Genomic DNA, 23767 nt, shown 5'->3' on the forward strand with positions numbered 1-23767 from the left:
TCCTCCTGTTTTGATCTGCTTCATCATTCAGGCCTGACCATCATCTATTGGTTCATTCATCTTCTTTACCTGTTTTATTCAGAAGGGAGTTGTGGGGATGTAAAGTCTGTGGCTTTAGGGTACATCGGTTTTCTTTACAGTTATAAAACGCTTCAAACCATTTGGCAGCGTGCTGATGAACTACATTCATAATGTTTACCATTCACAGGAACATAAATACGAATGGCTGGGGGTTGAAAAAAGAACATGTTATATGTACATTATGCCAACAGGGGGCAGTGGTCATACATAGGAGAGTAGTGTACTGTAGTCCAATTTAAGAGTCACTCTTATATGGTAATATTGTATGAATATAAACCTTAATAGTGCGTGATCAGAATGAGTGGTAAAGGTTTAAGGGATTACCAGTTATCAGCGGTATGCAAAGTTTAAGTTTACAAAAAGAAAATCGTATGACAGTTGAGAATTTTTTAAGCCCTATCTATGCATGAAATCAGGCATATGAAAAATACAAAACAAACACGACCATACTGACTAAAACTACCTGAGATGAATGAACACGGATACGATGTACGTTGCCGCCTTTGCGTAATTTTAGTAAACTGCATAGAAAAACTGGATTTGTTTTCCAAATGCCTCACGTTTTGGCGGCATAAATGCAAATCAACGGATGTTACGTAGTTCTTTCCCGCGTTTTCCACCCAGGAGTTTGGGTTCGTTCGTTTTTCCATGTCACGTGGTGCCACTGTCCCGCTCAACCCGCTATCTGTCCACTGCAACAATTGGTTTAGGATGAATATGACGTTATCGAGCAGACATATAATGTAAACATCAACACTTTGCAATGGACAACAGACATAAGTGAGCACTAAAAACTTAGTGGCTGGCGTCGTATAGACGGTGGAGCGGTACAAGACATCTCAGCACCGCCTCACAGTCACCCCACCGCGCACTTCCGGAATAGAAAACGAGCGTCCACTGCAGTCCAGTTGAGGAAGTCGGTCGGGTTCTGTTGTATTGTTGTGTCAGCACTCGTGTAGTGGGATTTAAACTCAGAAAAAATATATTTTTTAAAACTTTCCAGGCGCGCCTTTGTTTTTAGCTATTTAAATAGGCCGTTAGGTGACGGGACACCAAGATGCCACCTAAGAAACGCCACTCTGGGACGAGCCACAGCAAAGAGCCGAAGTCCGGTGCTGAAAGTGCGTCTGCAGACAAGAAGGAGAGTCCAGAGTTATCTGTGAAAAAGTAAGAAAAGTCATGTTGCCTCACACGAGTCAAACTAACTTATCAAGGCGATGCAAACCTGATTGATTATTTGGTTGCAGTGAACACCGTGGCCTCACTATCAACCAGTCTGTCGACACACATTACTCCTGCTAACTAGCTCGTGTGGCTGTGAAGCTAAATAACCAGCAAGGCCTGAAATCAGAACCTTAAATTCACGATGTCCGTGTCTCTGGACCCTCACCAGAGTATGATTATTAAGTATTGGTAGTAACATGAACTGTAACACTGTCATAATGTGAAAAACACACCAGGTCCCACTCGGCTAAAGCTAACTGTTGTCATCCACTCAGCATGGAGTCTGTTGTGCTTCATGATCGTTTCTGTTTTTCTCTCCAGACACAAGGACAAAGATGCAGCCTTTGTTTCCCTCTGCAAGAGCCTCCATGTGACGGATCCGGTGTGTGATCGTTCCTGGACGCTGTGGAAAGCTGTGCAGGAGTCTATGGACGATGTGACTGTATGTAGTTCTACTTATTTCATGGACTTTACACGTGTGTTGGTTTTCAGCAGTTTTGGAAGTATCCACCATGAACACTACTCAGTGTTGTGTTTATGAACATGTCCTTACAACCAAACCTTCACTATGTTGATGGTCCTTTTTGTAGTTTTATTGAAATAACATTATAGGAGACAACATGCATATCAAATCTTAATAGCTTAAAGCAATACTTAACTCTTTTACATTGCACTCATTTAAATACATTTCCATCCCGTTCACGACATTTAAATTCCTATCCCATGTACTTCCACAATAACATCTATTCCCTTTTCAATTCTGTGACTATTATTTGAAATGAAACAATAGTAGAATACGGCCCCGGAAACTGACCTGCATGCGATTGAAGTCAGATATTTTGGCTGAAAATTAGTGACAAGGCTACTCTAAAAACATCTATCTAATGTTTTTTTCTGCATGTTTGGTTTCAGGACAGTCAGAAAAGGCTGTGGGGTGCTTGCCTGTTTGTCTCTGTGATAGACATGGACGTCGCCTGCTTCACCTTGACTCAAGTTTTGAAAGCCGTCAGTCTGGAGTAAGTGCTCTCTGTGTTTGACTTGAACTCGCTTCTTGAGACAACTGCTTGGGCGCCATGTTTGTGATTTGAATAGATGTCAAATACAGCTGCGGTGACTTTCATTGAAGATGGAAAACTGTTCTGCAGTGTGGATTTTCAATTAAGAGTGTTTTTTAGTGGGGGGGCGGGGGGTTCATAGATGCATTTAGTGCTTAAAGTTAAAATCCACCTGAATGAATAAGAAACTAAACAAATATTTACTGGAAGCAATTCAATAGGTTCAGCGTTTTGCTCCTGTTTTTCTTGTTTGATCAGAAATGTAATCTTTCTTTTTGCAGTGTGACACAGTTCATGAGCGTGGTGAGGAAGCTGGACGTGAATCTAGACACAATTAGTACCAATGTGACCTCGGCACTGGCGCGACTTGAGAAGAAGTACGAGGTGATGCTCGCTCTTTACCAGAGGTTTGAAAAGTGAGTCAACACACTCTATATAGATATACACATCTCACAGAATGCTGGATGTTTGTGAAACTGCTTGTGGCAAAGTTGTAACCGATCATCATAACTGTTTTATTTCAGGATGTGCAAGAATATCTTTGTTTTGACTTCTGATGGCAGGTAAGTTTGAGACCATTCTGTGGGGGGTTGGGGGGGTGTTGTCAGTCGTTTTTCTGACGTTTCGCTTTCTCGTGTTTCAGGGAGAGGGAAACTTTGCGGGCGTGCTGGACAATGTTCCTTTTGGCTAAAGGTAGGTTGGGCACTTTAAATGTATGAACAATGTCAAAAACAAGCTGATAACACCCTTAGTGAAAATACTTTTCAGTCATTCCATCTTCATTTCATTCTTTTCCTTCCTCTTACGTGCTCCGCTGGAGCGATATAATTTATTGGAAAAAGTTTCTGGTTACAGTTTTGTTGTTTGTCATGTTCTGTCTGTAGGAAGGGCCCTGCAGATGGAGGATGACCTGGTCATATCATTCCAGTTGTTGCTTTGCACGCTGGAGTTATTCATCAAGCGCTGCTCTCCAGACCTCTTGCAGCCTCTTTACAGTAAGCTTCAGAGTCCTTTTCTCTCGCCTCTGTCTTTTTGTCTTTTAAGGACTCGTCATCGGTAAACGTGAAGTCAAGCATCCTTTTCTGGTAGTACAAATGATAGTGTTGGAAAAACTCAACTTTATTGAATGGAAAGTATAATGGTCCTTGGAGATTTAGAGATTTTTGATTCTTTCAGAATCAGCCATCAGCAAAGTTCAGAGTCCCCCCACACGGATATCTCGTCGTAACCAGAGCAAAGCCAAGTCGCGAGCCCCTGAGCCAGAGCTGGACGCGCAGCTCCTTGAAACCCTGTGCAAAGAGAACGACTGCAATGCCGAAGAGGTCTGCGCTGTCTTCTTACGGCCCTCGTACAAACACAAGCCTCCTAAGCTTCTTTGTGTCTCATGTAATCTCTTTCAATTGCATTTTGCAGGTTAAGAACGTTTATCATACCAGCTTCACGGCTTTTCTCGACTCGATGGATCTCTCAAGATCCTCGGACTTTCCTCAGGTAGGCCCGATGGTCACGCCATCAGCTGCATTGTTTGATCATGCTCACTGTTTCCATTGGTTATCTCTTCCTGCTTTGCTGCTGCCTCATGTTTGTTCTCACATACGTGGTGTCAGGAAACTGTGTATTCAAGCAGGGGATTCTTTGTAGTGTGGGGCGATAACATATTGCGGGGGCAGGTATTGAAACAACAGAGACCGGGTGCTGCTGTTTGCTGAGGTCGACACGTCGAACGGCGCTGGACATGTTTATTTTAATGTGGACAGATGGTGCGCGTTATTCATTTAAGTGACTTGTGTAAATATTTTGCGAATCTCACCTTATAGATTTTTGCTTTGAATTGAGGGTCTGCGTAAAGTGGGGGGAAAAAGTCCTAAATCAGCTCGGATAAATTAAACGATTTGCCTCTCGGTCTACGGCTGCACGATATCAGGTCAACTTATGACGATATGAATTTGTCATATATTGTGCCGCCTTGTTGGTCGAGATGACAAACATTTTTCAAGAAATGATTTAATCCAGACGACCTCTAGTCCAGCGTTTGAAGAACTTCTTTCGAAAGTCCACATTCAGTCTATTTTGATGTGTTCGCCGGCTTAAATGCAAAATAAATGCCACCGGGTAAAATGTGAGTACGTTTATGTTGCAGAAGTTACTTCACATCGAACACATACAGATTGTGAAGTGTGACGTCTTTTTGCCATCCTCATCAATAGTGTTCTTACACAGCAAGAGGAGGTTGTTATTTTGTAATACCAACAAAGCCTTAAATCCAATTCTGCTAATTAACAGCTCACAGACAGGGACTACAAACATTCATCCATTGGTTCCTCCTTCTTGTGGGGGTCTGAGCTGAAACCAGCCGACTGTGTATGAAGGCAGCGTGCAACCTGGACACGTCGTCCAGTTCATCACAGAGCAAACACACGGGGACAGTTTAGAGATTCCGGTTACCAAATGAACTGTTGGGTTTCGATCTGTACGTTAGATAGAAGGAACCTCTGACTGTGTTGTTCGACACAGGTGAATGACGCTGACCGGCTGTATGAAGAGCACTACCTCAAGAGCAGAGACATTGACGGGCGGCTGTTTTTCGACGGAGACGAAACTGTTTTTGCACCAAAAGTCCAGATGTAATTCCTCTCCCTCAGTATTCAGCATTTCGGTGTCATTTTATGGAAAATATTGTCGGGGGAAACGCTGAATAACTCCTTCCCACTTTCAGATCTCAGGTGGAGAGAACGCCGAAGAAGAACCTGTCGGATGAAGAGGGGTCGCTCGTCCCTCCTCAGACGCCCATCAGGTCAGCAGCCCGTCGTGCAAAGCTTTTAAAAGGGTTCACCTAAAACGCGCCGTGTTTGGTTTCAGCCATATTTCTCCGGCCCACAGAAGATCCTGTGCACTGGTGACTTCTCCCAGATTCCCTCTTACCATGCCCGACTTTACACTTAAGTCACTTTTATCTTAAAGTCTTAAAGTGAATTCACACATTGTTGAAACCAACTTTCACATCCATTTTAGAACAAATCTCAGCCTTTGACTTTAATTAAACGCCTCGCGTGGTTCAGCAGGAGTGATGTTGTCTGACAAGTGTATCATGATCACAAGGTGTGCGAAGGTGTCTCTACAGTTTAAACAGAACTTGTGTGTGAGACGTGGGCGAACCCGGGAATTCATAGACGCAGAAAAAGTTTGTATACTTAAATTAATGTAATTAATCATTTTGTAAACACATACACAACAACCGCAGTGGGGGAAACAAAAATCAACAGAAGCAAAGAAACAATAAAATGCAACGCATTAAATTAAGACGCCAAATATTCAATTGAGTGTGAATTAATCTGATGTGGGATTCAGTCTAAACATTAACGAGACGGGCTTTTATTCAGTTAATAAAAGAAGAAACAAGAAAACAATGTAATAATATTGCAAACAAAGTCAATGAAAAATCTGGAGGTTTTAATCATCATCAGTGACTAAAATTACCCCTTTAGTTCATTTTGCATTGTGAATACATCTACATGTCCAATGTGAAAAGCAGTGTCGGTTCCTCCGAGACACTTATGGACCCCCCCCCCTTTTTTTTTTTTTTTTGTTGTAAGAAATGAATTATCAGGTGTGTGTAATTTCCTCCAGGTCCCTCAGGTGTAAAGTCGATATACAAAATAATGTCAGAGAGCATACATTTCCAACCGTGTTTTCAGTTGTTTTGGATCATTTGGGCAGCTCCATTAAAAAGTATGGTGATATTCCTCGGTGTAGTTTCTTTTAATTTCAGGGGTCACAAAAAAACAAGGTGTTTTCCAGCCACATTTACGTTAAGCAAGTAAAGGGAAAATCATTCACGCATGTTATCTCTGTTTAGTTCTATAAGAAGAGTGTTTTCTCATGCATGGATGCGGGGTTCTTGTTATGGACTTATATTTTCACTTTTCAGAACTGTGGGTGATGTAAATGTAATGAATACAAATTAAAGTCATAAAATGACTAACTGGTACAATTTAAATTGCCTCAGCTTGTTGCATTTCTTTCACATTGAAAGACCTGGATGAAGTTCAATCTGCTGTAAAGTCAATGGATCAGAATGACGATGGTATAAATGCTTAGAAAGTAACTTTGTGGCGATCATGAGTTTAAATATTGACGACCTGCAGCCACGTATAGCTTGTGAAACGGCTTCTTTGATTTAATTTAATTTAAAACATAAAGTTGTGGTAACAGATTAGGCTTTATTTTTTTAATAGTTTAAGAGCATTTCAGTCACAACCAAAAGATGCACAAGAATTCTTTGAAGGGATCTCTCGGAACCTTTCGGGAGATCTGGAATCCCCTGCTGAGTCATGTGAAAAATATTGACCTAACCCCTGAAGTTAGTGATGTAACCCCTTGAGGTGTCTCTCTCCGCTCTGTTTACCACTACTATTATTGTTATTATTTCTTCTGTCTTTCTCTCCTTTTATTTGTGTTCTTTTACTATTATTATTTAATTATTATTTCTTAATTTATTTTATTTTTATTTTTTCATTTTATTTAAATTTTTTATTTTATTTTTTTTAATTTTTTTTTATGTGTGTGCGTCCGTGCGAACGTGGGACGTGCTGTGTTCTGGTGGCTAATAATGGGTGGGGAGGGGGGTGGAGGGCTGGGGCTTAGGGGGATTAAACTACAGACACTTTACCTTATTTTATAGACATTGTGTCAGGCTGCCACGTTCTGCTCATATCTATGTACCCTTTCTACCTCAATTCCTGTGAACTAGTTCTGCACCAACTGTAAACGTTCTTTTTTTGCTGTTGTGATGCCTACTGTCTGTCTGTCGAAAAACCTAATAAAAAGATATAAAAAAAAAAAAAAGATGCACAAGATTACAAACGGACTTCATGTAAAAAGATGGTCTTACCTCAGCATGTCATTTGAATTAGAAATGATGGGTACCTCTTCTTTTCATCCCAACTTTTACAGCTAAAAACACTAGTTTTAGTAGCCATTTACTATGCCAGGCAGAATATATTATTAAACATTTGAGAGGAAATGAATGAATGCATTAATATTCATATTGGAGTTTGGAGTGTTTCAGTTCATTTCAATTTAAAAAAAATTTAAAATATACCCGGAATGCTAAGAAATCCTGTGAAAGTAAAAACAATCCTGTTTTTGTCATTTTGGAGATTCTTTATTGCCAACCAACTGTATCCTTTCTAAATTTGCTATTAAGCTCTGTCTTTCTTGTTGCTTACTGCTTTTCTTTCTTTCTCTTTATCTCCTCAGAGCTGCCATGACCTCCATTCAGATGTTGAGGGGTGACCTAACGTCCACCGGGGACCAGCCGTCGACCAACCTGGCAACGTATTTCAAAGTGGGTCTCTCGAAACACAGACGGAACTTCCCGATGAACGTGCACATTACTTCAAATTACTGGTGTTTTTTCTCCCTGCGACCTCAGCAATGCACCGTGGACCCGACGCAGGACGTGCGGAAACGTCTGGAGACGCTCGGGCAGGTTTTCAGCCAAAGGTTTGGTCAGGCAGTTGGTCCACACTGCGTGGTGTACGGCCGGGAGGTAAGCCCCTCTCCCCAGGAACTAAAGCAGGAACTTTGGTCATAACGTTCCGTTTCTTTTAAGTGACTTGGATTACTTTCGTCTTTCAGAGATTCTCCCTCGGTGTCAAAAAGTATTACCAAGTAATGGAGGCGATGCTGAAATCGGTACAGTCAATTTAGTCCTCTTATTTCGCATCTGTCAACAGTTTTATTCAAAATGTTGCGTTTTGTCTTTTAATTCATTTTGGAAAGTGGAGTTTTAAAATACATCATGCTCGATATTTTATATTGATGCAGTTTAGAAAGTTACTAAAAGGCAGTTTGTCATCCGCCAAATTATTCATTTAGTCTTTTTTTTTTATCTTGCAGGAGGAGAAGCGCCTGTCGGTGCAGAATTTCAGGTAATTTTATTTCCAACCAATAGCGATGTGAGTCCTGACCGTGTGGGCATGGAGTCAGCCACGTGTCAATTGAACATTGTAAGTTAATACACACTTTGTCTGGTTTTGATATGGATCGAATGATGTGGTTTCCTCTCCAGTAAACTCCTCAATAACTCCACATTCCACACGTCACTGTTGGCCTGCGCTCTGGAGGTGGTCATGGCAACATATGGAGGTGATCTCCCCCCCCCCCCCCCCCAATCTTATTCACATGCCACTCTGTTACACAGCCGTGTTGCACAATACAGATACACGTTGACACTTGCTTTTATGCGTGACGAGTTCTGATGCTCTGTGTGGACAGTGAGCAGTTTCAAAAATGGAGGGTACAACCTCGGAGGAGGCGAGGCAGCCGACCGAGACGTGTGCTTCCCCTGGATCCTGAACGTGTTCGACCTCGCCGCTTTCGACTTCTACAAAGTCATCGAGAGCTTCATCAAGGCCGACCCCACTCTGAGCAAAAACATCATCAAACACCTGGAGACCTGCGAGAACCTCATCATGGAGCGGATCGCATGGAGGACGGTCAGTTTTTGACTCTCGTTGCGATCCCCGATTCATGCGTTCTCACTTGAAGGCCTGAGATTCAGAATACAATCGGAATATTATTCACAAGTCCAGGAGAAGAACAATGTACACATTTACTATTTAATCCAAAGTGACTCCTTATATTGTCACATGCATACATATTGTTTGATAAGCTTCTCCGTAGAGTAAGCCAGAAGTTTTATAGTTTAATATTGACCAAATATGTAAAATCTCCTTTCGTCTCAGTATTTCACAAATACAATTTGCATATGTTAAAAAACACCAGGAAAAAGAATTACACCGACACTCCAGGGTCATCAAGACATGAAAGTGAACATTAACCTGCTGCTGCACAGCGCTGGTACACACACACGCATTACCATATTGCAGCAATCACTTGCCCCCTTTTTTTTTTTTGCCTGAAGAGAGCAAATTGCAACAGAAGCTTTTTTTATTACTCTGATTTTCTAGCCTAACAGTTGCAGGCGAACAAATGACTGCAAGTATATTTGCTAATTTAAACAGTGTGGACACTGAGACAGCGGTACTGGTGTTTGTTTAGAGAACGGCGGGGCTCGCAGAATGTACGACGTCACTACCAGAGGGGCTGACAATTTACAAAGTTGAGGTCTACTGCAGGGATTTTTACCGTGTGGGAGGGTGAGCTCCCCGTCACAGAGAATAAACCACATCGTCCCCTTGACGCACAAATGTCATGAAGCACACCATGCTGTGAGTTTTGGTTAAATACGTAGAATATCATGTTAGATAGGGTTAAGATATTGTTGACAGTTGTCGTGGTAACTAAGAAATGATCTTCTTGATATTAAGATTTCATGTAAATCTCTGACGTAGTCTGCAAGTGTTCTTTACTGCTCCATTTTTTTTCACCAAAGTTGATTTACACTCCACTTATTTTCGATGAAGATTTCTTATCAAATAATAAAAAGGATAATATCCTGCTGGTACCTCCCAAGTTCAACCTTCACTTTAAAATCCACTATTCTGTTGTATAAATGAGACCAACACTGCAGTGCTTTTTCTCTTCACCAACTATCATTTTTGAATCTAAATAAAAGGCTTTTTGTCGTCACTGGCTGCCACTGCCTCCACGGCTGGGCGCCTCCCTGTGCACCAGGCTGCTGGAAAAGTAGTAGACGAGAGGGTTGAGGCAGCAGTTGAAGCTGGCCAATGAAAGCACGATGGGGTGCGCGGCCTTGGTGACCTTGGCCAGGCCGCAGTGGGGCAGCAGCCCCACGTGTGTGAGAGTAAACCCCAGCAGGTTGACGTGATAGGGGAGGAAGCACAGTAAGAAAACCCCCAGCACCCAGTAGATAACCCTCAGTGTGCGCCGACGGCTGCGGCAGCGGTGTCTCGGCCGGCTGAGCACACGCAGCACTCTGCAGTAGCTGTAGAGGAGCAGCAGGGCCGGCAGCAGAAACGCGGCCAGCACTAAGCCCAGGGCGACGAGGATGATGGTGCGGTGGCGGTGCGAGGACGGGTCCAGCAGGCACGGCTGACTCTGATGGGCAGCCGCCGAGCGCAGCAGCGGCAGGCCGACGCTGAGCCCCAGCACCAGGCACCAGATCCCTCCACTCACCACCCGGGCCACGCGCAGCCGGCGCACCGTCGAGGCCAGGGGGCGCACCACCGCGAAGTAACGATCTACAGCAATACACACCAGGAAGAAGATGCCCCCATACAAACTGATGTATTTGACGATGAAGGTGACCTGGCAGTACGCCGCGCCAGGAGTCCAGCTGGAGGCCCGAGCCTTTTGGTGGTAGTAGTAGATCCTCAGAGGCAGAGAGATCACGAAAAACAAGTCGGCGGTCGACAGGCTGACCATGTAAATGGCCGTGCTGTTCATGGTGCAGGGGGAGAGACACAGTCTGCGTACAGCCAAGCTGTTGGAGGCCAGTCCCAGCAGGAAGATGACACTGTAGGACACCTGGTAGAAGGTGAAGCGGTAGCTTGTGTCCACGGTACAGTTGGACATAAGCGAAGTCGGTTTTGCAATCAGATCAGTCATGTTCACCAGCTCCATGTCTGAAAATCAACCCCCGACACTTTCACTGCGTCGCTCTCATATCTGCAGGAGATCAACAAGCGGAACGTGAGCGCATGATGAAAGAAAGTAGCGCATTCTCAGGTTTCTCAGTTCCTACTGCTGTCATCAAACCTGTGACATCCACAGACCGATACAGTACGAGTAAGAGAAGAGAAGTAACCTATTTTTACATTATTATCATACTTGTTTAGTTTTTTTCCAAGTGTCTTGACTTAGGTTTCATTATTCCTGACAAATTTGCACTTTTACTCTACTTTTGAACACAAATATCTGTACTTTATCCTAATTATATTCTACTAATGGGCTCTTGACTCCCTTATAACTTTTGAGGCTGTTTCGGAGTTGCAGTGCAACACTAAAGTTATTACTACTGAAACTGCAGAAGTTAAACTTTTAAAGTTATTAAGTAACAGGAGTTCATAAATAAAATTAAGTGAATAAAAGTTTAAAATGGAATGTATTTTATATTGTATTGTATTTTATATCTTTTTTTTTTTAAGTAACATAAGTTGAATCGGTACTTTTACCTCCAGTTGTCTTTTCTCAGTCATTATGGAACTTGTGTACTTACGTTAATAGCGTGAGTACTCGTACCATCCGTCAGCTGAACATTACAGGGAGCAAATTGCATTTTAAGCAGAGCTTCCTGTTCTCATAAAGCGCGCAAACATTAGGTTTCATTACACGGTAAAAAATAAAGAAGCAGCCCACAATGTCATTTTTATTAACATTTTAAATCCCCTTTTAGTGTAGCTCATAAACTGGAGTTTTGTTGAACTTCTCCAAGGTGTCAATTTACCAAATTGTATAGCAAATATCCTGTCAAATACCCTTTCAGTCAGTTTCGAGGACGGCCTGAATCTGAATATGGTTCGATAGATTTATATTATCCTGATCAGGATTTTCCATTTTGTTGACACCAAACACCCATATACTTCTAATTATATGATTATATTTTAATGCTTAACCATGAATTTCTTATTAATCTATTTATCAACGGTTCTTTCCCAATAAAACCATAAATGTCAAAATTGGATTAAAAAAAATAAGCTTGAAACTGCAGTTGCATACCGTGCAGTGGTTCAATGACTTATTCAATTGCATATGTTTCATTACTTTTGAGCAAATATCCATTTCAAACATACTATTATTCCACTATTATTGCTAGAATAATAAAACTTTTATCAACCCTGTCGTAATCCATTGTGTAATGATTGTTAAAAAAAAAAAAGGACATGCAATCAGAGTATCACTGTGAATAAAACTTGACCCACCTTTTATCAGGATCAACGTAACGCCGGAGTAAAGATAAAGATAGTATATTCCAGTCAGGACACTTTGGCAGTGCACATGCTGATGATCAGAGCCTTCACACAGGTCACGGTCACTCTCCCTCCACATCTCCTGCCCCACATACTGTGGCTGCCCATTTTAAATAGAGTTCTTTTGTTTAGGGAGCTTTAAAAATTCAGATGTCATAGTTCGGTGGAGGATTGGCGGATGTTGACAAGTGTTTCTTTCACCTCGAGCCCATTAAAGCTGCCTGGGATTGTTTCATTACCTGGATGGCAGGAGTCGTGTTTACGACTTCTTGTTAAAAACAAACCCGAGTAATTGGAGTTGATGATTAACTATACTTTCCTGCCAACTGATAGAGGGGTAGTTGTATAATGTGGGAATAGATATAGCCGTTATCATGCAGTTGATGGTGTAACTTTATATTCAGCGTTGGGTCTGGAGCCCTCAGGAGAGGAAACGTTGACATGGATTTCAGCACACGGACAACCAACTTTTACATTCTTCTGTGAAATATGTGTTTAAAACTGCACTATACAGGCGTTACGCAAACACTTGTGTACATCAGATTATTCAATGCACACCACATTTACAGTCTGACAGTTCAGTTGAGGTAACCGTTTTTTTTTTTTTTGTTCGTTTTTTTCGGTTAACAAAGTTGCAACACAGCGTGCAATCTGCTGCAGTATGTTTATGAGCGGTGTATTCCAGCTCGGGGAAGATTTTTGGAGTAAGAACTGGTCGAATGCCAAATACTTTTCAGCCTCCGTGCTCTATTTTGTCGACGTTCTTCTCCAGCTAGAGGCATGTCGTTGCTCGTCTGCGTTACTTTTTAACAGCCGGTCTCACCATCGCAGCAGCAGCAGCAGCAGCGGTGGCGGCGGCGGTGAGTTTTCCCCTGTCAGGGCAGACCCTCAGGCAAACCTCTTCAGAGGAATGCAGCAGTGCTCCATGTTGCAGAACGCAGCTTCCACAAGCAAAACAGTATTTGCCTTTTTTCCAACCGTGCTGAGATACTCAGTACAGTATGTTTTCATCTGCAATTTAAGCCGTATAATCCTTTCATATAATCCGATACGCCTACTGAAGAGTGTTATCAATGTATTGTTGAAGTGGCAAGGTGCGCTCCTTCCCCTCGTGGATCATTTATGATTCACATATCGGCTCTACCATTTTTCTTGGTCTAGTTTTGCTTTCTGAGCTCCTGCTTCCCTTTCTACAACCTATTCGGCTGTGCATGTTTCAGTCTGACTTCTTTGTATGTCTGCAGGAGTAGATCGACTTTCAGTTGCATTATTTGCATGCGTTTTGATTTCAGTCCAGCTAATGTGTGTACATCCAATGTAAAGCTCGGTTTTAGTCGCACCAATGCAGTCATTTAGGTTTCTAGGTGTGCTTTTAATGCAGTGACTGTCACGGCGTAAATATTTGGATTTTGACAAAAAAAAAAGATGTATTTTGGTCAAGATAAAGTGATTATAAGTGATATTAAAGTGATTCTGAGAGACAAAAGGATTATTGGAAAATTGCTCAGCTGACCCATGACCAGGTATGTGTCATTACCTAATTGTTTTCTTTACAATAAATAAGGTCAATGGAAATAATAGAGGTGACGTTTTATTAGTTTCTGTAATTAGTTCTGCTCCCATTAGAACGATGGAGGGCACATATAAACAGTCTTGTCATTTCTTTGTTTACTCAATTTGAATGTAAATATCACCGAGTCACAGCTGGAACTTTTCTCCTAAAGCGCGTTATTTACTTCCAATCCAATGTGATTTGCACAGAGCTGGAATCCTGAAAGTGGCCTCAGTCTTCATATTTTAGCTCTATTTAAGGTGCAGTCAGTGAGTTTGATTTCTCTGTTTCAGTTTTGGTGCACATGCAGGGATGGATATGCTTTCATGTTTTGTTTAGCGATTCAGATTTGTCTCATGAATGGTCAGCATCAGTGCGGCACAGCTTTCTTTTTAATCGCCACGCCTGTAATTCATACATTTGACAAAAAAGGAAACTTAATCTCTGTCTATTTAGCCGACCATAGTATTGTTTGTGCTTGAATGACTAATCAGTCTAGACAAATAATTTGGGTGCACCCAATAAGAAAAGGCTCATTTCTAACTGTCTGAACCAAACATCTCACAACACCCCACCTGATCAAACAGGCAGTGAAATTCATATCCAAACATTTAATTCTCTTAAGGAATACAGATAATGCGTAGAAAATGTTTCTGTGGACACAAATATCACAATCACTTTGGAATTGCACAGTAAGATATTATTAAACAGCTGTAATACTGGTTCAGGTTGGTGAAAGCTGAAACTTTCTGCTCTCAGGAGTCCGACTGCAGTAACAGTGTCCTTAACGCTCGTCACATATACGCAACACCGCCTGTCATTTCACTAGAAAGAGTACGTTCTTCCTTGTGTCGTCACGGGGTTTTTTTCTGCTGCCACACACTTGTTTTCAATGCTTCCTTTAAAGTCTGTGTGTGCCCGGTAGCTGGGAGTGACTCCTTAGTTACCACTTTGTTTGTATTGGTTCATGGCCACTCTGCTTCCACCTGTGATTCAAATCGAGTTTCACCGGCCTTACTCACTGGTTTACTCAACGTCAGACTGTGGACTCGCTGTCAAACATCTTCTCCCGCAGAGTCTTCAGGGTCAGTCTGTTGAGCGTTGAGCTGGGACTGCTCTGCATGCTGTCCCCTTGCAGTCTGTCCAGTAGCTTTGTGCCGTTGTGCCACACTTTAGACTTCCGCTTGACGGAGCTCTGAATCGTCTCTGAAGTGAAGTAGTAAATGACTGGATCGAAGCAGCAGTTGGTCACCGCTATGCACAGAGCAATGGGGTAGATGGTCCTGACCACATCTTCTATGTCGCAGCCCTTCAGCACTTTGGAGCGCACCATGGCGTAAAATATCAGATTGACATTGTAGGGGATGAAACAGAAACAGAACGTGAACAGATGCACAGCGATCATCCGCAGAATCTTCCCCTTGTTGAGGTTCCCTCCACGGGTGAGGGTTTGGGGGCTCCTCAGGGTCCGCAGCACCATGACGGAGCAGAAGACGTTGAGCATTAGTGGGATGATAAAACCCACAGTCTCAATAAACATCACCACCTTCGACAGCTCTGATTTCCACTGATTCTTTGAGTAGTTTTCAAAACAAAACTTTGAGGTGGAGTTTGTATTGCTGGGGGATGTGGTGTCCAAAACAATCCCTGAGGTCACACTCCCAGAAAGAACCATCACCCACACCATGCAGCAGGCCAGCTTGGCGTTCCTTTTAGTCCGGAAAGTCTGCGAGCGAAACGGATGCACGATGGCCAGGAAGCGGTCGACACTGATGCAGGTGAGGAAGAAGATGCTGCCGTACATGTTGGTGTAGAACAGGGCCACGGAGATCTTGCAGAGCACGCTGCCGAACAGCCAGTCGCGTTTAATGAAGTACACAATCCGAAAAGGCAGACTGAGGACAAACAGGGAGTCCGAAACGAGGAGGTTTATCATGTACGTCGTGGTCTCGTTCCTCATCTTTAGCGTACAGCTGAAAATGTACACAGCTACCATGTTGAAGAAAAACCCCATGACAAACACAAGGCTGAACACTGCGGAGTAGAGGGGGTACTTGAAGTCGTCTGTCTTATTGCACGGGTATTGAACAGTGCTATTAGACATCTTAACATGTGGCTGTAGAGACATTCACACAGAAACAGTCCTCAGCTGGGAGTTCTACTTGTTAATTCCACCAACGGGCAGAGAAAATGTGCATCTCGTCTCTTCAGGAGAACAGTCCCAAAGTATCACCAGCTAATTTGTTCTTAGAAACTGCTGGGAATGAAAGCAGAGCGCAACTTGGCAAATTAGCTTTTGTTCAGCATGTAAAGTCCTTTACATCCATTTTGCTTTGGTGAAGGCGTCCCAGCTCATCCGGTTATCCTCGTTTTTAAGTTTTCAGCAGCTCCAGTTGTGCTTGGCAGGAGAACTGTCTTTCTCCCGAGAGGACGGAGTCAACTCTGTGTACAGCCGAGTGGTTCTGCCCTCCTGTTGTTCCCCGCCGCGTGCTCGTCCAGCTGCCCCGGGGGTCCGTGATGATCGTCGCTTTGCTCCCGCTCGGTGGTAGAACAGAAACCTCACGGCAGCCTGAAAGTCTGAAGCTCCCAACTCAAACAACTCACTGCACTGCTGGAACACGGGGCGGCGCCTCAGTCGGGGCCAAAGTCCTCCCACGGCCACTTTACATTTGAATAATGGGACATTTGAATATTCACCTTTTTATTTCCATGGTTGCGAGCATGTATTTCAATTTTAGGGGCTTTTCCCCCCTTCAACTGTTAATAATCACACATTTTGTGTGAGTCGTCGGTATCCACGTACGGGTTTGATTTTACTCTACGTCACCAAATGTAGTTTGCATAACAAGTATACTTTTGAAATGCGTAAGTTACGTCAGCGGGGTGTAACAAGTCAGTCTTGAGGAATGTGCTGAAGGCATGTTTATACCTGTAAGCACTGCTGAGTCTGAACCCCCCCCCCACACACACACACACACACACACACACACACACACACACACACACACGTATGTGTTGATAACCTTGTGCAGCCTCAGCTGCTCCTTTGTGCAATGTCAACTTAACTGTGTGAGCAAGAATAAGAATGATTGCAAATGTTTTTTGGAAGGTTCTTTCATGAGAAACAAGTATTTTAAATGTTTTCTCATCCTATAAAAACGTGGTTTAATTTGCTGGTCATTTCACACATCATATGCTGATACAGATTTGGAAGATTAATCAATTAGTCATGGGACAAACAGATGCCAGTGTGTGATGCCAGTGTGTGAATGCAGTGATATGTTTAGTGATTCTATATTAACAACAAAAAAACATTTTCAGGTTGATTATCAGCTTGACTTCCTTTCTCCCTGGAAGAAACGACTGTGAGCAGATTACAGTACTGTTGTGTAGCAGCCAGAGGGAGGCAGTGATTTAAGTTTTCTTTGGTTGAAACGGCTCATTTTGACATGTTTGACAGTCGTAAGAAAACTGGTTGATTCCTAATCAGTGAGGTTTTTCTGTGATTTCTCACCTCGCCTGTTAATATGTTGTATCTCTCCTGCACTGTGATGTATATCTCAGTGATGAAGATACTGTAGAGATTAATTCATCAGCATGAACAATAATGGAAAGCACTTTCTCATATAAAACAATTTCACTGTTGATTAGATCTCGTATCGTTGTTAAAACAGCGGAAAGGTCGTTTTGGTTCAAATAACCTCAAATTAGTATTAAACATGACTTGTCACATGCTTGAGATAGTGTTACTTCACATTTTTATATTTTCATGTTTTCTGTACGACGGAAAATACTTTGTTAAAATGAACAAACTAAAACAAATATGTAATACACAATATGGTCTCATCATCATATCTGAGATATTGTGTTTCATTTCTACCTGCTGACAGATCGGCAGCAGTGATAATCGTGTTGGTGAAACATGACCATGAATACTGGTGTTTCCGTCTCTGCAGGGCTCCCCGCTGTTTGAGCTGCTGAAACAGGAGCAGGAGGGCGGAGCAGCGGAGCAGGTGGAGACCCCGGCCAGTTTCAGCCAACCGCTGCAGCACAACCACACAGCAGCCGACCTGTAAGTCGCCCCGCAGCCCGCCTGAGTGCCGCTTCCCAGTAAACCACCGATTTCTAGACCCCGTCCGGTTTCGTTACACGGTTGTGAAATCACTTTGAGTCATTAAACTGACGCCCTCCTGTTTTGACATTATGGAAATTTTAAGGCATGGTATTGATGACTCGTCCTTCTGCCTTCACAGATATCTGTCCCCCATGCACCCGGGCGTCCGTGTGTCGCCTCCGGAGTCTCCGGCCACGCCCAGCTCCCAGGCCTCCTCTCAGGCTGCCAGCCTCACTCCACCACTCCCCAAGTCCAACTCTCTCAGCCTCTTCTATAAAAAATGTGAGATGTTTGTTTTCTGCTGATCTGGTGTCAAGATAACTGATGAAACAAAAAGACTTTTCCTCCTTTTTAAACTGTTCAGTGAAAGAAAACACAAATTCCCTCGGTTTCCTTTTGAAGTCGGTTGCGTAACTTTACTGTAACATTGGACCTGACTCATGTCATTTCTTGAAATCATTCCTTAATGTGTGACTACTGCTATGAAAAGAAATATAACAATTGTCGGCTTGCTTTTTTCACAAGTTGCACAATTCCATACAGGAGATATGGCCGACTGGCTGGCCAGAAAAGTGGGGCTGTGGACCACATGTGCCTTGTGGGCCAATATACAAAATGAGTGATGATTATTAGTTTGACAGGTTATGAGAAGAAGAAAGTCATTTCAATTGTACATATTTCTTTGGCCCTTTCCTAAATAGAAATATGTAGTTATTTCTGCAATCCTTCAAATGTCCCTTTCTTCATGCGGCTGCGGTTTTGTCACTCTGTGGGTTTTCCTCACTGTAGTGTACCGCCTGGCCTACACACGGCTGAAGATCCTCTGTGCCTACCTGTTGTCCTCCCACCCCGAACTGGAGCCCATAATCTGGACCCTGTTCCAGCACACTCTGCAGCACGAGTACGAGCTGATGAGAGACCGCCACCTCGACCAGGTAACTTTAATTCTTATCCTTCAAATCTCTCAGCTTGACACAAGCTGTGTTAGCTCTTCACTCATGTTTACTGAGTTTTTATTTCCTACCCAACTCTTGTATTTGTTCTCATAGTTGATGATGTCGGCCATGTATGCCATATGTAAAGTGAAGAGTGTGGACCTGCGCTTTAAGACCATCGTCACGTCATACAAGAACATGCAAAACACGAACCAGGAGGTGACGCCACCTTTTATACTCATTGTACATAAACTCCATTTATATTTATATATATATATATATATATGAACTATTTGACTCTTTTGTTTTGCAGACCTTCAAGCATGTGTTGATCGCTGACGGTCACTATGACTCCATTATTGTTTTCTACAATCAAGTGTTCATGCAGAAGCTGAAAACCAACATCCTGCAATATGCATCCACCAGAGTGAGACTCTCCTTCGCTGTCGTCTTATACTGTCACAGAGATCTGCGCACCCCACCTCACTTCAGTTGTTGTTTGTTGTTCTCCAGCCGCCTACGCTCTCTCCGATTCCACAAATACCTCGCAGCCCCTACAAGTTCCCCAATTCCCCTCTGCGGGTTCCCGGGAGCAACAACGTGTACATCTCCCCGATGAAAAGCCCTCGCATGTCTCCGGGTATCATGACGCCGCGCTCCAGGTCAGTCCGGCGTCTTCGAGGCCGATCACAGTGATTGTTGATTTGCTCTTCACCTGGAGGACTGTGATAAACTGGGTTTCATGCACACTGTGTTCATTCCCAGCAAATGTATTTGTTCTTAAATAGAAAAGAAAAGTGTGATTAATTGCATGATGGTTACAAAGGCGCAAAGACTTTGCTGTGACTTTGTAATTATGTCCACGCGCTGCCGTGCAGCTTCACTTCTGAGCACTTTTAAAACCTAATATGGCGACAAACATGCTATTTAACGTCCTGGTTTTGGGGTTGAATGGATTTTGTCTGCTTGATTTTCATTGTGAATCCCTCGCTCGTTAAATTGGTGACCTCAAATTGATTTTGTCCCTTTTCAGAATGCTGGTATCGATTGGAGAGTCCTTTGGAGTGAGTTCCTTTATGATCAGCTCTGTTTCAACTTTCCTGCAGTGCCTGTCCTGGTTTTCTCATTCGAAGCGTTTTTCGTTCTGCTTATGCGACCAAATGCAGCATTCCAACCGCTTTGAGAGGATCAACCAGATGGTCAACAGCAGCGACCGCTCCTTCAAGAGGACCCTGGATCTCGGCTCCACTCCAAAACCCCTGAAGAGGTTACGCTTTGATGTGGACGGGCAGGATGAAGCCGACGGCAGGTTGGTCACAACTCCGACTGTCGCTGCAACACTGAATGATTCTAAGTTTTGGGTGTATCAAAAACATATCCTTCAGTCTTAGAATCAATAACAATATTAGAATATTGGCTCCAGCCCTATCAGGTCTCCATTGATAGAATCTGACTTGTGTATTTCTCATAGCCAAAACATTTGTAACAGTTAATAACACAGTAATATGATCATAAGGTGATTCAATTTTACTTTGAGGGTAAAGTTTTTTTAGTATTCACGCAATGGAATATGACAGTTCTCTTGTACTCTCTCTCTCTGTGCTAGCCGGCCAAATGTTTTGCACAACACTGACTCTTGGCAGAACCTGAATATTCAGACTTGTTTGTCGTCTGTCAGAAGTCTGCACGCAGCACGCCGGGTCTTGGATTGTTATGTGAACGAGGCCTAACAGTGCCTCTCAGAGAAAGTATACCTTTACCACACCATTGGATCACATGTGGAGACACATTTTTTTTTTTTCATACACCAGACAATGAGACCAGGAAAAGAACAGCATTCATTGCCCCCTCTAGTGGCGTCCTATGAAAACTACAATACGCAAAACTTTTCTGAAACGAATATGCAAAAAAATGTTGTTCAAACATTGTTGCTCATTGTTGTGTACATGGGGCCTGAGTTTTTTTTTTAATAAATGACCCTCTTGTTATATTCCACAAATTACAAGTCAGTTTCAACAAGAATGCTCATAAATACATGAAAACAGCACAACGCCTTGACGGAGTGGGCCGCTCTGTTTTCACAAGATCCTTATGTTTGTTCTGATGGCTTTTGAATATTTGGAGTTGAGTCTGTGTTTTGAAATAATGAACCGGTGGGAAGATTAAAAGCACAGCTTCAATAAAAATGTATCAGATTATCTATGTAAAAAAAAAAATAATCAGTGCGACTGGGTTCTACAAATATATGCACAGCGATGGGTGACTAATATCTACAGTCTCTTCATAAACATTCACATCATATTTTCTGTTCTACAGCAAATCTGGAGGAGGTTCCGCGCTCATCCAGAAGCTTGCAGAGATGAGTAAGTGACTGCAGATTTCGATGTATTCTACGTTTCATTTTAGCCGCCCAGTGGTTTTATTACCAGCCTGGTGGATTTTGGGTGTCTGCGCCTCAAACAGACCTGTGTTTGGTGTCTGCAGATTCCACCCGAAGTCGCATGCAAGAGCAGAAGATGAAGGAAGACGCGGAATCGAGGAAGGAGGAACTCTAAAAGCTGCTGAACTGACCTGCACTGTTTGCTTTTTTGTTTTGGTTTTTTTGGAAGTTCACACACAAAGTGAAACCGAGCTTTTCTGTACATTTAGAGTCCGATTTTAGTTTGTATTTAACTTTGAGAATTTATATGTGAATATAGAAGACGTTCTCCTCTTTTTGTTTTTGTTTTGTTTGAGGCTTTATCTGAGTGTTTTTACTAAATAATGATTGACGTTTCATTTGGATTTAATTAGTTATAGGATATGTTTGCTTTTAAGAATGCTCTTCATTTAGATCTCATGAGGAACCAGTTATTCGCTCTCTTTAATGTCCTCAGTTGTATAGAGAGCCGCAAACACATAGCTGGTTTTTGTTTTCTATAACCGACAGTTTTGCTACCATCTGGGGTTTTTCTTTTTTTTTTTTTAAACTGTCATTACAGATTTTGACATTTCAAATGTCTCCATCATGATGAAACATTTTAAATGTTAAATCGCGATTACACCCTGCTATCAGGAGTAAATATCACTCACAGAAATAGGCCGTCGACGAGGAGCCGTTTCACTTTTTATGCAACAACTTCTGAAAGCTTAGTTCATCGAAGAAAAAGCGGCTGAATCTATACACATCCAGAGTATGTGCAGTTTACGGGCGTAGTCTTCCAGGAAGTGAATCATGATTCAATAAGTTTACTTTTTTGTGTGATCCTAAATTAGTGCGAAGTTTCTTTTAATGTCGCTGAACTTTAATAATGTTTTGATACGCTCAGTTACATTATTGGGGGATTTCTGGAAGCAGGAACCATGTTTGTTTTTTGGGAGGGAAAAAATAAAAAAAGGTAAACGAACAGGAAATTTGTATGTAAACTTCACTTCAATGTAAAATACCACTTAGCAGAGTTTTGAAATTAATGCACATATTTCCTAAGAACTTTGTTTTTCTTCTTTTTTTGTACTTTATTGTATAAAGTTTACCACGTGTAGGTTTTGGACTGTCATGACTCCAAGTGTTGATTTTTATTTTTTTGGGCCGCGCAGAAGCCAAAGCTCGTGTGGAGTTCTAACACGCCGATCAAAGTGACGAGGTTCACTCTGCTCTGTGGTTTTGTTACAGGTTGTTTTTATCTCCTGGTCCACCGTCGCTCAGGATGTGGGATGACATACACTTTGTTGTAGATCTGCTGGTTTGACTGACTTGTATTTTGACCCCGCGAAAAATAGTTTGTTGTTTTAGGTGGTTTCTATTGTTTCCCCTAACTATTTCAAATAAAGAGGCTGTTTTACTTTAAAAGAAAAAAAGAAAATCACTCGTTAACTGAAATAAATGACACTTGAAACCATTTTCTTTTTCTCGCGTTTTTAATTAACAAGAATTTCAGTGGTGAATAAGTGATTATAAGCCGAATGAAATCAGTAGTTAATCTGTCATGTGATTTTTCATGAGCTAAACGAAGATCTAAGATTTCTATGTATACAAAAGGCCTATTTCCCCTAGATACTGTTCACAAATATGTCTAAATATCTTAGTGAGCACTTCTCCTTTCGGGAGATGATCCAGCCACCTCATCAACATGCTGATGAGACCGCAGGGTGTGTCTCAGGCTTCCTCAATAAAAAAGGACACTAAACTGCAGTTTTATCATCACGCAGCACAAACTTGAATAGAAATGAACAGATATACACTAAAAAATCTTCCCAAAGCTTCTCTTTTGAGTGAGCTGAACCATGAAGGCACGTTGATGTAGAGGTCTTCATTCTCACTGCAGAGTCGGAATAAACGTCTGTGTCTGTGGCTTTTTTCCAGGTAGTATTGTTTGTGTGTTTGCCCTGTGATGGACTGGCGACTCGTCCGGGGATCAACACCCTGTGACCTTACACAATGGATGGAGGGATCTTGAAACTAGTTATAAAAAAGTAAGTGGAAAAATAAATCTGCAGCTTGTGTTCATTGTCATTTGAAATGACATTTACATAATTTTGTGTTTTAAAAAAAACCCAAAAAAAACGGGAGAATGAATGCACCTGAAAATGTCACAATAAAAATAAATTCACTTTTACTTATTGCATAATACTACATAAATAACACAAACACAATCCTAAAGGAAACCTTTAAGAAAATTTACCAAAACCTTTTTTTTTTTTAATCCATCTTGCCAGACATTGTTATGGACTTATTCTTTTCTTTCGTATTGCCAAATGGATTAAAGTCACAACATGTTTGAGTTGACTGTGATAGTCCCCCCCCCCCCTCTGCTGTATGGATTTATGTTTAAAGAAGCAGCAGTCACTGAGGTTTCACTGGCAAATGACATGACTTATTAACACGTCACCACCCTCTTTGTTGAATCCTTAACAGTTTCATCGTTTTACAA

At 42.2% G+C, this 23767-nt stretch overlaps 3 protein-coding genes across 3 annotated transcripts; 1 reads left to right on the plus strand and 2 right to left on the minus strand.

Annotated features, from left to right (window-relative positions):
• Window positions 1–960: 960 nt before the first annotated feature.
• Window positions 961–22736, plus strand: rb1 (retinoblastoma 1). Its single transcript, XM_080482978.1, has 27 exons — window positions 961–1248; window positions 1627–1747; window positions 2218–2321; window positions 2642–2776; window positions 2885–2923; window positions 3004–3053; window positions 3245–3355; window positions 3537–3682; window positions 3774–3851; window positions 4875–4984; window positions 5077–5154; window positions 7620–7707; window positions 7795–7911; window positions 8001–8057; window positions 8262–8293; window positions 8434–8510; window positions 8640–8860; window positions 17765–17880; window positions 18062–18204; window positions 18712–18857; window positions 18972–19076; window positions 19171–19284; window positions 19371–19519; window positions 19891–19921; window positions 20024–20166; window positions 21174–21220; window positions 21342–22736. Exons 1-27 carry the CDS (start codon window positions 1139–1141, stop codon window positions 21410–21412), a joined length of 2739 nt encoding a protein of 912 aa, XP_080339104.1. The 5' UTR covers window positions 961–1138; the 3' UTR covers window positions 21413–22736.
• On the minus strand, window positions 9954–10910 carry LOC308121632 (lysophosphatidic acid receptor 6; the record flags this gene model as incomplete). The annotated part of the gene is made up of 1 exon (XM_080482980.1): window positions 9954–10910. The coding sequence occupies one exon, from the start codon at window positions 10908–10910 to the stop codon at window positions 9954–9956; it is 957 nt and encodes a 318-aa protein (XP_080339106.1).
• On the minus strand, window positions 12883–16412 carry lpar6b (lysophosphatidic acid receptor 6b). The gene has a single exon (XM_080482979.1). The coding sequence runs from the start codon at window positions 15934–15936 to the stop codon at window positions 14845–14847; it is 1092 nt and encodes a 363-aa protein (XP_080339105.1). The 5' UTR covers window positions 15937–16412; the 3' UTR covers window positions 12883–14844.
• Window positions 22737–23767: the final 1031 nt, after the last annotated feature.

The sequence above is a fragment of the Lipophrys pholis genome (genome assembly GCF_963383615.2).
Source record: "Lipophrys pholis genome assembly, chromosome: 16".
In the NCBI taxonomy this organism is placed as follows: Eukaryota; Metazoa; Chordata; class Actinopteri; order Blenniiformes; family Blenniidae; genus Lipophrys; species Lipophrys pholis.

Bases quoted from the DNA above. Each gene is read 5' to 3' on its own strand.
- rb1 (XM_080482978.1), top strand. From the start codon at position 1,139: ATGCCACCTAAGAAACGCCACTCTGGGACGAGCCACAGCAAAGAGCCG. The intron at 3,683-3,773 runs GTCTGCGCTGTC...TGCATTTTGCAG, and splicing joins ACGACTGCAATGCCGAAGAG to GTTAAGAACGTTTATCATAC. The intron at 19,285-19,370 runs GTGAGACTCTCC...GTTGTTCTCCAG, and splicing joins TGCAATATGCATCCACCAGA to CCGCCTACGCTCTCTCCGAT.
- lpar6b (XM_080482979.1), bottom strand. From the start codon at position 15,936: ATGTCTCTACAGCCACATGTTAAGATGTCTAATAGCACTGTTCAATAC.